Source organism: Anomaloglossus baeobatrachus, chromosome 6, assembly GCF_048569485.1.
Source record: "Anomaloglossus baeobatrachus isolate aAnoBae1 chromosome 6, aAnoBae1.hap1, whole genome shotgun sequence".
Lineage (NCBI taxonomy): Eukaryota > Metazoa > Chordata > Amphibia > Anura > Aromobatidae > Anomaloglossus > Anomaloglossus baeobatrachus.
This window is the reverse complement of record NC_134358.1, coordinates 151,937,267-151,952,756: the sequence shown is the minus strand read 5'-3', so window position 1 is coordinate 151,952,756 and position 15,490 is coordinate 151,937,267. Positions and strand designations below refer to the sequence as shown.

The window sequence follows — 15,490 nt, the reverse complement described above, 5'->3', positions numbered from 1 at the left end:
CTGCGGATAAAAAAAAAAAAAAATCCGCAGCCCGTTCAGACCGAAATTTGCAACAATAGGCAGGAAACATGTGGATGTGCTATGGATTCATGACACGATCCACTGAGGAAAGTCTGGACATGTGAACGTACCCTTAGAGGTTGCTAGAAAGTCCCAGCACAGCGACAAAGGGAAAAGCGACTGAAAAAAATTTGACACGGATTAGGTAGAGGGCAATTTTTTTTTCAGTCCCGGTCACAATACTACCTGAATAGGACTTGGACTTGTTCAGATCCGTCAGTGTTTCTTTCCAAGTATTGTACCAAGGGACACTAGCTTTAATAGAGCGATCTGATAGAAAGAACATGGTGTTATTGAGCTCAGCGGGAGACATCAGGATCTGTTCTACAAGGGGAAGACCACAGCTTACGGGAAGGGACAGCACACAGGGCAAACAAAAGGAAACTCAAAACGCGTCATTACAAAATGGCCCATCCGTAAATCAGGTTAGAATGGATTTCACATTTGTATTCATTTCCATATATTTACATCAAGACTTCTAAAAATAAAACCTTGCAATTTGCAATTTGTTGGGCACATGGACATTAGCAGCCATACAATAACTCCGAGCATACTGAACTGAGCGTGTGCTCATCAGGGCAAAGGTCTCCGTGCAGAGGGGAGGAGGAGGTGAGCTGTAACCACTTATGGACGGTGGAGCTGGTGTTGTTATCTTCTGTACAGAGGTTACATTTCATACTAATCCTCACTGATAAGGAAACTGCTGAAAAGCTTCTGTACAGGACTTTGTGAGTCTGGTGTGAATATTTAGGACATTTTTGAACAGATATGGAAATTTTAAATTACTCATTAGCAAAAAAAAACAAAAAACATTTAAGTGTAAAAACCTGATTTAAACAAATTTGTCATTTTCTGATAAACACATTCCCTTTAAATAAGTACAGATAAAAACAAACAGAACCAAAAGGTAAAGTATATACATGTGGAAAAAGCAAGCAGTTAAGGGATAAAACACACTGACATTTAGGCTATGTGCGCACGTTGCGTACTGGCCCTGCAGCACACGTGCGCTTCAAATCGCTGCAGAAAGAGTCCGTAGTGACAAAAAAAAAAGCCGATTCCATGCGCTCTGACTGCAGCCCCTCCCATAGAGCGCAGGAAAGAAGTGACATGTCACTTCATAGAACGCGCGCTTCAGGCAGCAGCCGAAGCGCTGCTCTCTAATACGCCACGTGCGCACGTCTCCTGCATAATCTTCATAGATTATGCAGGGGACGCAGGACGCATGCAGTTACGCTGCGGTGCAGATCGCAGCGTAACTGCATGCAATTACGCAACGTGCGCACATAGCCTCTCTCTGACAACTGAGGATTGCAGCCCACAGCTTTCTACTTCACCCACGCTGGTTATCAAAATTAGGTGAGATGCCGGGTCATTTTTTTTTATTTATTTATTCCTTATCCACAATTGTTCTCAGGGCAATTATCCCCATCTTGCTTCCTTTTGAAGCCCCCAAGCCTTTACTACGACCATTTTACAGCACACAAGTTTGGGTTGCCATTGACTTATATGAGGTTTTGCTTCCAGAGTTAAGTCCGGGTCCCAAACCAAACTTTCACTTAAAGTCTGGCCAACCCCGGCGGACCTAAAGTTCCACGGGTCTATTCATCTACAGCCAGGGACCCTTTTGGTTTTTCCCTAAATTTTGCTATTTATCATCAGCTGGATCTGGCACATATTAACAGGCTGAAAAATTCAGAACAGTAACTAAACGTGGTACGCGCACTAATATTTTTACTTTTGCATGGAGAGCAATATTCATGTACTTTTACATTTATACCGAATTGCAAACTGAATTTTGTCCAGAGCTGTATTCTAAATTCTGCAGTCTACGTAGCAGAAACATCACCCAGCATGCTATGCTGGACAAGAGATTATATATAATGGAGTACAGTAAATGATAAATCTGAGAATATTTTTCCACTTAAATCATATTCAGATAAACAGTCAACTATCAAGAAATGCACAGACGATTTCCAGAAAAAACAATAATGTAGCTTTTGGGTATGTGCCCAAGTAGCAGATTTGTGTACAGATTCTCTGCACACAAAACTGCATGTTTTGACAGAAAAACGCAACGCACGTTTTTTATTTATTTTTTTTGCATTTTTTCATGAGTTTTTACATCATGGCGGTTCCTGCACTGTACCCTTCCAATTGCCACTGGGTCTCCAGCTGACATGATGAAAAACGCAAAACGAATTGACATGTTACATCTTTGTGGTCACCACAAAAACGCAGCAAAATACAAAAAAAAAACAAAAAACAAAACTGTGCGGTCAGCAAAAATGAAATATCAAACTTTGCTGGGGAAGCAACTTCATGCAGTTTTTAAGAGCAAAAACGCACCCGAAAAACGCAGCATGGGCACATAGCCTGAGGGCTCTTTTCCACTTGCGATTTTCATGTGCGAGTGCAATCTGATAAAACATCGGATCGCACCAGTGTTAATTAATGAGGCAGTGTCCTCTTGCCTTTTATTTCTCGACACGAATCATGCTCTCTATGTAATCGCAGCATGCTGCGTTTTGCAGCGAGTCTCGGCTCACCCACCCCCATACAAGTCCATAGGAGCGTGTGAAACATAGCACTGTGCTCGCATGTTATGCGTCTGCAGTGCGATATACGCAGAGACAGACAGCGGAGGAGATGGGGAGAAAGTGCTCCCTCCTCTTCTCTGAGGCTGTGGTACGATTACAAGATTGTATCACAGTCATATGACCCTCAGCTGACACCCGCAGCAGAGGGTCATTAGTATATCGATCGGAAGCGGTACGCAAGTGAAAAAGAACCCTCGGGGTAAAATCAGCGTCATCGGATGTAGTGTGTTCCCCGCACCAAAAAAAAAAAAAAAAAGCTCCATCCTCCCCTGGAAGTCATGCTGTATGTGGGCGGAGACTTGAACTGCCCAATCAGTGACTTCTAATGATGTTCAGGGCAAATTTGGGTCCAGAACAGAACTTTAAAGTCCGGCTGAACCCAAACTTCCACTCTACTGATGAGCCTTACATGGGAACACTTAAGGAAGCTCTCCGGGGACTACACCAGCCTTCCATACCCTGCACTAGTCAGTGCTCCCCTAAGTGCCTTGGAGAATATTTTTTGTGGCTAATCTTCTTCCTCCTCACAGTATGTTGGGATGGCAGGAAACTTTTGGTTTTGTGCACCCCTTTCATACTGTTGCTTCTAGGGCACTAATCAATGCAAGTCTTAAAAGGGATTGTCCAGGATCTTTTAAAAAATGGACAGAGCGAAGGGATCTTTAGAAATTGAAGAAAAAAGTGTTAGTTACGCCTCCAAACCAATCCATCAATTACCTGACCAACGAGATCCCTTCCAATCCCATGCAGAGAACACAAAGCGTGAAGATTCAGGGTGGCGAGTAACCATAATATTCTTATGAAGATCCCGTTGGTTCTAATCCCTTCATGTTACATTCTGCTCTACACCCAATATATATGCTTCCATATACGCAGAGGTCTGTCTTTACCACCAAGGGCAGTGCTAATCTGACCCTAAGGCTATGTGCGCACTAGTGCGTTTTACCCGCGGATTTACCCGCGGATTTGCCGCGGAAATTTCTTGAGAAATGTCTGCAATCTTTGTGCAGACATTTCCCAGCAAATCCTATGGTAAAAAAAAAAAAATAGCTGTGCGCACTGTGCGGATTTTTCTCAAGAAATTTCCTTGAGAAGAATTTCTCGAGAAACTTTGAGAAAATGAACATGTCCATTATTTCCGCAGGTACCCTGCGGATTTCGGCAGTACAGCCTGCAAAAATCCGCAGGGAACCACCCGCGGGAAAATCGCGGCAATTCCGCGGCAAATCCGCATGCGGATTTGGTGCGGATTTTTTCCGGAGGTCCGGAAATCTTTCACTCCCAGAAGTTTCTCAAGAAATTTTCTTGAGAAACTTCTCATTTCTAGTGCGCACATAGCCTAAAGGTGTTGGTCAGGCAGTTTTTTTTTTTAGAAGGGATTATGGACTGTGCAGAATTTGTAAGGGCTGCGACAATCTCTATTTTACTATAATTGACTATTTTGTCACTTAAGATGACCCTGTCAGGTGATATATGCACCCAGATCCACGAGCAGTTCTGGGTGCATATTGCTAATCCCTGCCTAACCGTCCCTGTATACACTAGCATAGATAAAGAGAACTTTAGAAAAGGTGTTTCTAAAGAGTCTTGATAAAATGCGAATGACCACAGGGACTAATCGCAAGGGCATTACTTCCCCCGACTAGTCTGCCTTCTTAGCACTCCCCTATGAGAGTAATAACATGCTATTCAATGCAGCGTCATCAGCGGTGATGCGCGTACCTGTGTCCGCGGTGAACGATGAGCTGAATGCCTTGCACTCAACCTCTGAAGCAGGGACGCGTACACCCGGCTTCATACTGCGCATGACCGGAAGTGCGGGACATTCAGCTTCAGCGTTCACAGGTACGTGCATCACCGCTGGGGACGCTGCATTGAATAGCATGTTAGTACACCCCTGTGGGCGTACTAACAAGCTAAGAGGTCCAGACTAGTTGGGGGAAGTAACGCCCTTACGATTACTCCCTGGTCTCATTAGCACTTTATAAATACTTTTTCTAAAGATCTCTTTATCTATGCTAGTGTATACAGGGACGGTTAAGGCCCAGTCACACACAACGACTTACCAGCGATCCCGACAACGATATGACCTGATAAGGATCGCTGGTAAGTTGCTGGGAGGTCGCTGGTGAGATGTCACAAAGTCAGGCCTTACCAACGACGCAGTAACGATCAGCGACCTGTATAACGATCTCGGCGGGCGTTGGGACCATGTTAGGAGGTCGTTGGTAGGCGTCAAACACAGCAATGTGTCCTGCTCAGCAGGATATTGCCTTTGAAGAAAATGATTCGGATCATTCTGCAACGACTAGCGATCTCACAGCAAGGGCCTGATCGTTGGTAGGTGTCACACATAACAAGATCGCTGGCGAGATCGTTGCTACGTCACAGAAACTGTGACTCAGCAACGATCTCGTTAGCGATCTCGTTGTGCATGATGGGGCCTTTAGGGAGGGATTAGCATTATGTACCCAGAACTGCTCGTGGTTCTGGGTGCATCTTGCACCTGACAGGTTCCCTTTAAATTTTAATCTTATACCTGGCACAGGAAACAAGAAAAAAAAAGTCATTTTTAATTTGGGCATAGACTGCCACTGCAGATGCTGATGCCATTACATGAACTAGGTTCGTCTGAGGCTCCATTAGACAAAAGTTAGAGAAGCAATGAAGAAGGGAACTATGCCCACTCTTCTTGAGAAAACTTATTTTGCGTGGACATCGCTTCATGTAAATAGGAAAGGCGGCTCTGTGTTACAGAATAGCTTCTAAAGTGAACAATGCTTTAATATGCTTCAGCCTTAACTTCTCAAAAAGACGACTATTGTAATCCTATAGACTTACCAAATCCAATTGGTGCAAAAAGATGAAATACAAAAGTGTTAAGCATAGCATGATACAAGTGGTAACAAAGGGTACAAGTAAAAACAAACCAAAATGAAGAAGTTGTGACAAAAGAGGGAATGTAATCATTGTGATTTTTAACACATCAGTCATCTAGTGACAGGTGCGAGTTTGAGCTGCGAAATGGACCTACAGTGGAACCTTGCTTAACGAGAACAATCCGTTCTGGGACTGTGCATGTTAACCAAGTTAGTCGTTCAGCAAAGCAGGTGTTCCCATAGGAAATCATTGCAATGCTGACAATTCGTTCCACAACTAGTTAGTTAAATGTCCCATCCTGGTCCCCTATTCTGTCATTCCACACACGTACAAAACACACACAAACATACGCAAACATACGCAAACACGTACGCAAACGCACATATTATATGCTCACCTTACCTTCCGTTCCATCGCCGGTCTCCTGGGACTTGCTGTTCACTAGTACGGGCTGTGTATGAGGTAACTATAACGACTAGGGAGGAACTTCCTGCCAGAGCGCTGACGTCAAAGGCAGGGCCGCTTGCCTCTGATTGGCCAGCGCGCTGCCTTTGAGTAGCGGTGACAGGAACCAGGAAGTTCCTGCTTCGTCGCTATGGATGCACAGCCTGGAGTGGAGCGGAGCGGCGCACTACAGAACCCAGGAGACCAGCGATGAAACGGAAGGTACACATATTATATGCTCACCTTACCTTCCGTTCCACCGCCGGCCTCATGGTACTTGTTGTTCGCCGCAAGCACATCGCAAAGTACCTGGGAACTACAAGATCCATGAGGCCGGCTGCGGAATAGAAGGTAAGGTGAGCATAATACTGTATGTGTGTGCGTTTGTGCGTACATGTTTGTGTTGACTGCAAGTGCGGGTCAGAGCGCAGTGGATGTATGGAACCGGAAGTGTCTGAGGTGAGGATTTTGTTCGCACAAAGCTTTCTCGTAAAGCGGGTTACAAAATTCACAGAAAGCTTTGCTTGTTAAGCGAAATTTTCGTTTAGTGGGTTACTCGTTAAGCGAGGTTCCACTGTATTTCAGACACGTCCCCTCTGTGGATTGGGCTGGAGGCTATAATAGGCATGTTCTATCCACAAGAAACTGACAAAACATGGAAATGTAACCTAAGGTCTTAGAAATGTTTTGGTAGAGACATAGCTATAAACTTGCTTTACAAATCCTCCAGTGTTCCAGCAGCATTGCTCCGAAGCGCTCTGCCCAACCTGCAGCCATGAGGTTACGTGCACAGATCATGTGAAGGAGGACAGCGACCACAGTGTGAACTGTGTGCAACACATCAGGAGCTGCTGAGGATTCAAAAGTGAGTTCTGGCTCTTTTATTAAACGGTCTCCATCAAAACGTCTATCGGTATTTTTCGGTTTGATTCAGAGAGCTATATGTGTACAAACCTTAAGGCCCATTTACACACAACGATATCGCTAACGAGATATCGTCAGGGTCACGGTGTTGGTGACGCACATCCGGCCTCGTTAGCGATGTCGTTGTGTGCGACACCTTTTTGCGATCAGTAACAATCACAAAAAGGTGTCAAATCGTTCGTCATGTACACGGCGTTTATTTTTAAAAAAAATCGTTCCTCTTTTGGAACGCAGGTTGTTTGCTATGTGTGACACCACAGGAACGAGGAACAACATCGTACCTGCAGCCGCCGGCAATGAGGAATGAAGGAGGTGGGCGGGATGTTCCGGCCACTCATCTCCACCCCTCCGCTTCTATTGGGCGGCCGCTTAGTGATGCCGCTGTGACGCTGAATGAAGGTCCCCCTTAAAGGAGAGATTGTTCGGCGGCCACAGCGACGTCTGTGAACAGGTAATTGCGTGTGACGATATTGTTCGCTACGGCAGCGATCCCACCGTGACGCGCCACCGACGTGGGCGGGTACTATCGCTAGCGATGTCGCAGCGTGTAAAGCCCGCTTCAGAAGGATTTAGCTAGTGTAGGGTCAGAGGTTTTTGACATAACAATGATCTTTAAAAGTTGCTATTTTGAGCAGTGGTAGCAAATGGTTCAGTCCTCTGTTTTTATTATCTCTGCGCAGCAGGAAGCCGTTCTGAAGATTTCCACTTACAGATCTGTCATATTGTTAATACACAACAATAGTGCTTGTGTTTTGTGAATGCATTTAGTGTACGAGATGGTAAAACAATGTTCCCCTAGTGCAGGACAGAGGTGAAAGGCCAGTATTTGCATGTATCCCTACATGGTACATTCCCACGGGCACAAATGTAGCAACTTTCCAGAAGGAATATTTACAGCATTTTACAGTACCAGCGTCATGCAAGACATTTTTAGTAATCTCCTGCACATACTATGGGGAAACCCTCTACGTGAAGTGACCAGCTCAGCAATTTCAGATCCAGCATGTCAAAGTTTTCAACACTACTTTTTGGAGGGGTAGTTGGGTGTCAGTGTAATTTGTATGTGCCACATGTCACAGAGATCTGTAGGGAGTATGCCCGATGCAAACACAAAAAAACAAAACAAACAAAAATATGGAATAAAGGTGTAAGATGCTGCAGAACTATGAATATTGTCCAAGCCTGGACCTCAATCATAAAACATTAAAAGGGAACCAATCATCAGGATTTTCGTATATAAGGTAAAGCCAGTGCTATACTGGCACTATCAGGCTGATTCTATACATACCTGTAGTGGTCAGCTCAGATGTTTAGGTTTTAATATCCAAGAAAGTAAAGTTTTTTAAAATTAGCTGGTTGTTGAGTGACAGTTGCACTGGAGCAGATAATATATTCATAGTTATCCCCTCCCCCTGTTAGAATAAGTATTATACAAATGATTCACTTTGTTGCAGGACCTGTGGTGAGGTCATACCCATGTGACCTGGTAACCAGCTTTGTTGGCTGAGGCCCCGCCCCTTCTGGTCACATGGGTATGACCCTCACAGGTCCTTCCTAGTGAAAAGTTTAATCGATGGTATAATACTTATGCTAATTCTAACAGAGGGAGAGGATAACTATGAATATATTATCTGCTACAGTGCAACTGTCAGTCAACAAGCAGCTAACTTTATAAACTTTACTTGCTTGTGTTTCAAAACCTAAACATCCGAGCTGACCACTACAGGTATGTATAGAATCAGCCTGATAAACCCAGTACTATACTGGCACTAGGTTATATACAAAAATCCTGGTGATTGGTTCCCTTTAAACAGTTGCAAAGACAAGGAACAAAACCCTACAAAATGCTAGAAGAATCAACTACAACGGTAAATAAAACATCAGTATTGGCAAGCTGGCAAACAGCCGGTCACTGGAATACAAAGCTACATGAAAAAAGCATCAAGATGCCAAGGACAGGGATGAAAACGCAACCGACTCATGTACCATAGGAGTCTGACATACCTAGTCATCAAAAGCAGCTGAAACTCACCTAAATGTATATATCTGGATGATAGAAAAGTACCAGAATGTGCAACAGTGATTCACAAAAGCATTTTGACAGACCCGGTGAGCTTCAGTAGACCCCTGGCTGCCACAACAACCCGTCATCAACCCGTGATTACGTCAGTAACCAATAGAGGCATTTAAAAAGGATAAAAGCAGCAGACAGTTCAACTCCACTCACTACTGTTAAAAGTCAATCGATAGGTGTGTAATACAGCCGTCATCTGCTGAAATGATGCAGGCTCTACATCAAAGACCGGAACCAGATAAGAGATGTAATAATATATGTTGGAAATGGGTGAAAAACTATTGCAAAACAATGTATAAAATAAAAAAAAAGTTAGTTATTTAATATGTCAATGGTTTTGACATTTATTAAACGGCCCCATGCAGCTCAATAGTCAAGCACATGAGCAATAAACTGATATAAAAGCCTATGGCCTCAAAATCACTAGACAGGGGAACTATCGCCCTGGGGACTAGTCCCCTCGCTCATTAGCATACGATATAAGATCTTTAGAAATATTTTTCTAAAGATCTCTATATCTATGCTAGTGTATACAGGGATGTTTAGGCAGGGTTTAGCAATATGCACCCAGAACTGCTCGTGGTTCTGGGTGCATATAGAACCTGACAGGTTCCCTTTAAGTACATCTTCCACCTAATTGTTCTTGATCTCTCTTTACCCCTAACTCCCCTCTGCTTTGATTGACAGCTCTGGCTCCTTATAGCTAGAGAAGGACATAGATAGGAGGAAAGCCGGTAGGACGGTGCACTGAAGGGTTTGGCTCTGCCATGGTGCATAAAGTGGCTGTACTTGGTTTGAACAGTCATTATGTGCTGACAGTCGCTCATCACAAACTTAGAGTACGCATGGATTCCACACCTGAACTACATCCACAATAAGCCCACTGGTGTGCACACTTACCACTGAACACTACAATGCACCCACTTGTGTATGCAGACATTAGGCCTCCGCAGGTTCTTCTCACACATTCTCAGATACCAGTTCTAGATGTGTCTGCAGCAAAGTCTTCAAGAGCTTTGATCATAATTTCTTCTCACTGTTTATTGGAAAGCTACCTCTGACCACAGTTTCATTGCATTACAGGTAATAATTTATCAATATAATGGAAAAGTAAGAAGAAATACAAAACAATTATACGACCAACAGATTCCAGAGGAATGTCCCAGATAAGAATACAGCCTCGTTCTTACCACTGATATTCAGGTCGTAATCTCCGGCAGTGATCACATTTGGGACTAATCCTTCCACAGGTTGATTGGAGGCGACCACGTCATTCAGAAGTTTGCGAACTGCTGCGTGCAGAGGAGGCTGCGTAACAATGCCGCTAACCACAATCTTCAGGTTCTTTATCACGTGGAGCTGATTGTTGGGGTCCCGCATGTGAACTTGGGAAGAAGGAATAAATCACATAAATATAAACGGTGGAAAAAAAAAAAAAAGTGGTGCTTTAAGGGTAAGAACACACAGTGAGTAAAACAGGTCGAGTGGAATGCGCAAAAAAAAAAAAATTGCATTCCACTCAGACCCATATTACTTTTTGGGGCCATTCCCATCGCCAATTTTTTTTTCTCAGCTCTATTCGGTAAGAGAAAAAAGTTGCAGCATGTTGCGGGTGGAATCCGATCCATAGTCACAAAACTATGGGTGTGAGTGAAACATCGCACTGCACTCAGATGACATGGGAGTGCAGTGCGATAATCACATCAGCTGATAATGGAGGAGATTGGGAGATTACTCTTTCCCTTTCCTCTGCAGCTGTGATCTGATTGCATCGCAGTATAATGACACTCGGCTCACGCTCGCAGCAAAGCCTGAGCTGAGAGTTATTAGCATATCGCATCCAATGCTCCCACACCGCATGCCATACGCTCATGTGGCCTCACATTAAAGGGAACCAATCACCAGGATTTTCGTATACAAGCTAGTGCCAATATAGCACTGGCTTTATCAGGCTGATTCTATACACACCTGCAGTGGTCAGCTCGGATGTTTAGGTTTTGAAATCCAAAAAAAATTGTAAGTTTATAACGTTAGCAGCTTGTTGAGTGACAGTAGCTGAGGAGCAGATAATACCTGGGATGGGGGGGGGGGGGGTATACATAGTTATCCCCTCCATTAGAATTAGCATAAGTATTATACAAATGATTCACTTTATCTGTTGCAGGACCTGTGCAAGGTCATACCCATGTGACCTGGTATCCAGCTTTGTTGGCTGAGGCCCCGCCCCTTCTGGTCACATGGTTATGACATCACACAGGTCCTGCAAGAGACAGTGAATAGTTTGTACAATACTTATGCTAATTCTAACAGAGAGAGGGGATAACTATGTATACCCTCCCCCCAACCCAGGTATTATCTGATCCTCAGCTGCTGTCACTCAAGCAGCTAATTTTATAAACTTTACTTTTTTGGATTTCAAAACCTAAACATCTGAGCTGACCACTACAGGTATGTATAGAATCAGCCTGATAGTGCCAGTATAGCACTGGCTTTAGCTTATATACCAAAATCCTGGTGCTTGGCTCCCTTTAACAGAGATTTCCCATTGAAACTATTCATTGTCACAATGTTACACTATGTTCTTTGAAACTTTCTTAGATTCTAAGATCACTGCTTGTAGTACCTGTATGGAAACCTCTACTATCAGAGGCTGTTACAGCCCAGGTCTGCTGCATGTACACGTGCGCTCATCCATTCTTAACCAATTCATGAGGAGGCAGAATGTCAGTTTTGCTTTTCTATGTGGGAAATTAAGGCCTCATTCAGCTATCAGGGCCACAAAACTGTTCCAAGATTCCGTATTTTCCATCAGTGATTTTCTCTTATGAAAACAAATACAATGAAACGCTTTTTCTATCCATTACCATGCTATAGATGGATTGCACATGGGTGGTAATGTGTGCGGTTACTGGTTTTCACAGACCCATAGACTTGATACAGGACTCGGTCCACAAATATTTAAAAAAAAAAAAAATTACTGTCATTGCCTCCTATACGCCTTGTATTCATGGATATAACGTACGTGAAAAAGAACTGTCCGTGAGGTCATTAGGTCATCAGTAAATGTTGTTTATGGGACAATGCTTTTATGCTGCGGTCAGACAGCAAATGCTGGATCTGCTGAGATGCCAGAGATGCAATGCGCCAGCCTACAAGGATGCCAGTAAGTGAGCATCTAACACTGAGGCCACTGACCGGCTGCAGCAGCACATCAATGCCAGCATAGTAAACAGACAGGCGGGGGCACAAAGATATCTGCCCCGAATCACTGGGGGGGTGAAGAGAGGAGCAGGATATTTTGGTTGTACAAGAGCAGTTACATGCTAAAACGCCTTCCTAGTCGCACCCTCCCCCCCGCGGACCCCCGCTCCCAGTCGCACCCTCCCCCCCGAGGACCCCCGCTCCCAGTCGCACCCTCCCCCCCCCCGAGGACCCCCGCTCCCAGTCGCACCCTCCCCCCCCGAGGACCCCCGCTCCCAGTCGCACCCTCCCCCCCCCCCCCGAGGACCCCCGCTCCCAGTCGCACCCTCCCCCCCCCCCCCCCCGAGGACCCCCGCTCCCAGTCGCACCCTCCCCCCCGAGGACCCCCAGTCGCACCCTCCCCCCCCGAGGACCCCCGCTCCCACCCTCACCCCCGAGGACCCCCGCTCCCGCTCGCACCCTCACCCCCGAGGACCCCCGCTCCCGCTCGCACCCTCCCCCCTGCAGACCCCTACTCCCGCTCGCACCCTCCCCCCTGCAGACCCCTACTCCCAGTCGCACCCTCCCCCCTGCAGACCCCTACTCCCAGTCGCACCCTCCCCCCTGCAGACCCCTACTCCCAGTCGCACCCTCCCCCCTGCAGACCCCTACTCCCAGTCGCACCCTCCCCCCTGCAGACCCCTACTCCCAGTCGCACCCTCCCCCCTGCAGACCCCTACTCCCAGTCGCACCCTCCCCCCTGCAGACCCCTACTCCCAGTCGCACCCTCCCCCCTGCAGACCCCTACTCCCAGTCGCACCCTCCCCCCTGCAGACCCCTACTCCCAGTCGCACCCTCCCCCCTGCAGACCCCTACTCCCAGTCGCACCCTCCCCCCTGCAGACCCCTACTCCCAGTCGCACCCTCCCCCCTGCAGACCCCTACTCCCAGTCGCACCCTCCCCCCTGCAGACCCCTACTCCCAGTCGCACCCTCCCCCCTGCAGACCCCTACTCCCAGTCGCACCCTCCCCCCTGCAGACCCCTACTCCCAGTCGCACCCACCCCCCTGCAGACCCCTACTCCCAGTCGCACCCTCCCCCCTGCAGACCCCTACTCCCAGTCGCACCCTCCCCCCTGCAGACCCCTACTCCCAGTCGCACCCTCCCCCCTGCAGACCCCTACTCCCAGTCGCACCCTCCCCCCTGCAGACCCCTACTCCCAGTCGCACCCTCCCCCCTGCAGACCCCTACTCCCAGTCGCACCCTCCCCCCTGCAGACCCCTACTCCCAGTCGCACCCTCCCCCCTGCAGACCCCTACTCCCAGTCGCACCCTCCCCCCTGCAGACCCCTACTCCCAGTCGCACCCTCCCCCCTGCAGACCCCTACTCCCAGTCGCACCCTCCCCCCTGCAGACCCCTACTCCCAGTCGCACCCTCCCCCCTGCAGACCCCTACTCCCAGTCGCACCCTCCCCCCTGCAGACCCCTACTCCCAGTCGCACCCTCCCCCCTGCAGACCCCTACTCCCAGTCGCACCCTCCCCCCTGCAGACCCCTACTCCCAGTCGCACCCTCCCCCCTGCAGACCCCTACTCCCAGTCGCACCCTCCCCCCTGCAGACCCCTACTCCCAGTCGCACCCTCCCCCCTGCAGACCCCTACTCCCAGTCGCACCCTCCCCCCTGCAGACCCCTACTCCCAGTCGCACCCTCCCCCCTGCAGACCCCTACTCCCAGTCGCACCCTCCCCCCTGCAGACCCCTACTCCCAGTCGCACCCTCCCCCCTGCAGACCCCTACTCCCAGTCGCACCCTCCCCCCTGCAGACCCCTACTCCCAGTCGCACCCTCCCCCCTGCAGACCCCTACTCCCAGTCGCACCCTCCCCCCTGCAGACCCCTACTCCCAGTCGCACCCTCCCCCCTGCAGACCCCTACTCCCAGTCGCACCCTCCCCCCTGCAGACCCCTACTCCCAGTCGCACCCTCCCCCCTGCAGACCCCTACTCCCAGTCGCACCCTCCCCCCTGCAGACCCCTACTCCCAGTCGCACCCTCCCCCCTGCAGACCCCTACTCCCAGTCGCACCCTCCCCCCTGCAGACCCCCGCTCCCAGTCGCACCCTCCCCCCTGCAGACCCCCGCTCCCAGTCGCACCCTCACCCCTGCGGACCCCCGCTCCCAGTCGCACCCTCACCCCTGCGGACCCCGCTCCCAGTCGCACCCTCACCCCTGCGGACCCCGCTCCCAGTCGCACCCTCACCCCTGCGGACCCCCGCTCCCAGTCACACCCTCACCCCTGCCGACCCCCGCTCCCAGTCACACCCTCACCCCTGCCGACCCCGCTCCGAGTTGCACCCTCACCCCGGGTGACCCCTGCGCCCAGTGCTATGCCCCTTCCCAGCAGGACACAGGCTGGAGCACTGAGGCGCCGTCCCCGTGGACTGTGACCCCATGCCGCGCTGTCAGTGGTGGTCGGTGCCGGACGCCCCGCACTCACCCTCCGTGCTGAGGCGGCAGAAGGGCCGGACGAGCTCACAGAAGGATAGCTGGTTCTTCCGGGCGAGTTTCTCGGCCTCATCGCTGCAGAGGGCCGCCACCTGCGGGATGAACGAGTCCTGGAGGAACTCCTGTACGGAGAGCAGGCACTGCGCCATCCCGGCCGCTCCGGACTCTGGGACGCGCTGTCAGTCGCCTCCGGTACAGCGCAACCTTCTCCGCCCTATCCAGTCAGCCGGTCCCGGCCTGTCACGTGACTTCCGTGCCTGTCACCAGGGCAGTTGAGGGCGCGCTCCCGTGATATCCAGCGGCGCAGTCTCGCCACCGCGATGGGCGGATCCTGCCAGAACGTGACGTCAGCTTAAAGCGGCGCACAGTGATGGCGTCATCCTGCTCCAACAGCAGAGCGGCCTCCTGCATCCGGGGCTGTGCGCCCTGAGTCCAGAAGGACCCGGTTCTTGTGTGTGTGACATCATCTGTCAGCATCATTGCGCCTGTGATAGGCCGTCATTATGCGCTGCAGTGCTGTCAGGAAATGCCCCTTTATTAATAACCTGGGTACAGTTTGTAATGGTGCGGCCTGCCACGGTGATACCGCTGAGCTATCCGAGTGCAGGCAGCATCCCACCATCCGATGTTACTTCAGCAGTGTACGGAGCCGAGCAGCAGTGCCCTGTACTCCGCCTGGTGGCCTGTCTGGAGCACTGCAGTGCCCTTTACTCCACCTGGTGGCCTGTCTGGAGCACTGCAGTGCCCTGTACTCCGCCTGGTGGCCTGTCTGGAGCACTGCAGTGCCCTGTACTCCGCCTAGTGGCCGGCCCGGAGCACTGCAGCACCCTG

The 15,490-nt window shown here is 49.3% G+C and overlaps 1 protein-coding gene and 1 long non-coding RNA gene across 3 annotated transcripts in view; one reads left to right on the top strand and one right to left on the bottom strand.

Annotated features, from left to right (window-relative positions):
* LOC142317218 (uncharacterized) overlaps positions 1-10,394 on the top strand; it is a 43,690-nt gene extending 33,296 nt beyond the window's left edge. Inside the window, exon 3 of the long non-coding RNA XR_012754679.1 lies at positions 10,066-10,394. This is a non-coding gene — a long non-coding RNA (uncharacterized LOC142317218). The remainder of the gene's footprint in view (positions 1-10,065) is intronic.
* TRAPPC8 (trafficking protein particle complex subunit 8) overlaps positions 1-14,990 on the bottom strand; it is a 170,714-nt gene extending 155,724 nt beyond the window's left edge. The window contains exons 1-3 of one of the 2 annotated variants that reach the window (XM_075353322.1): positions 14,652-14,990; positions 10,173-10,367; positions 247-330 (exon numbers count right to left, since the gene is read on the bottom strand). In XM_075353322.1, coding sequence (XP_075209437.1) covers positions 247-330; positions 10,173-10,367; positions 14,652-14,808 — 436 coding nt within the window. In that variant the 5' untranslated portion in view covers positions 14,809-14,990. The remainder of the gene's footprint in view (positions 1-246; positions 331-10,172; positions 10,368-14,651) is intronic. The other variant, XM_075353323.1, reaches the window with a different exon arrangement.
* Between the last annotated feature and the right edge of the window lie 500 nt (positions 14,991-15,490).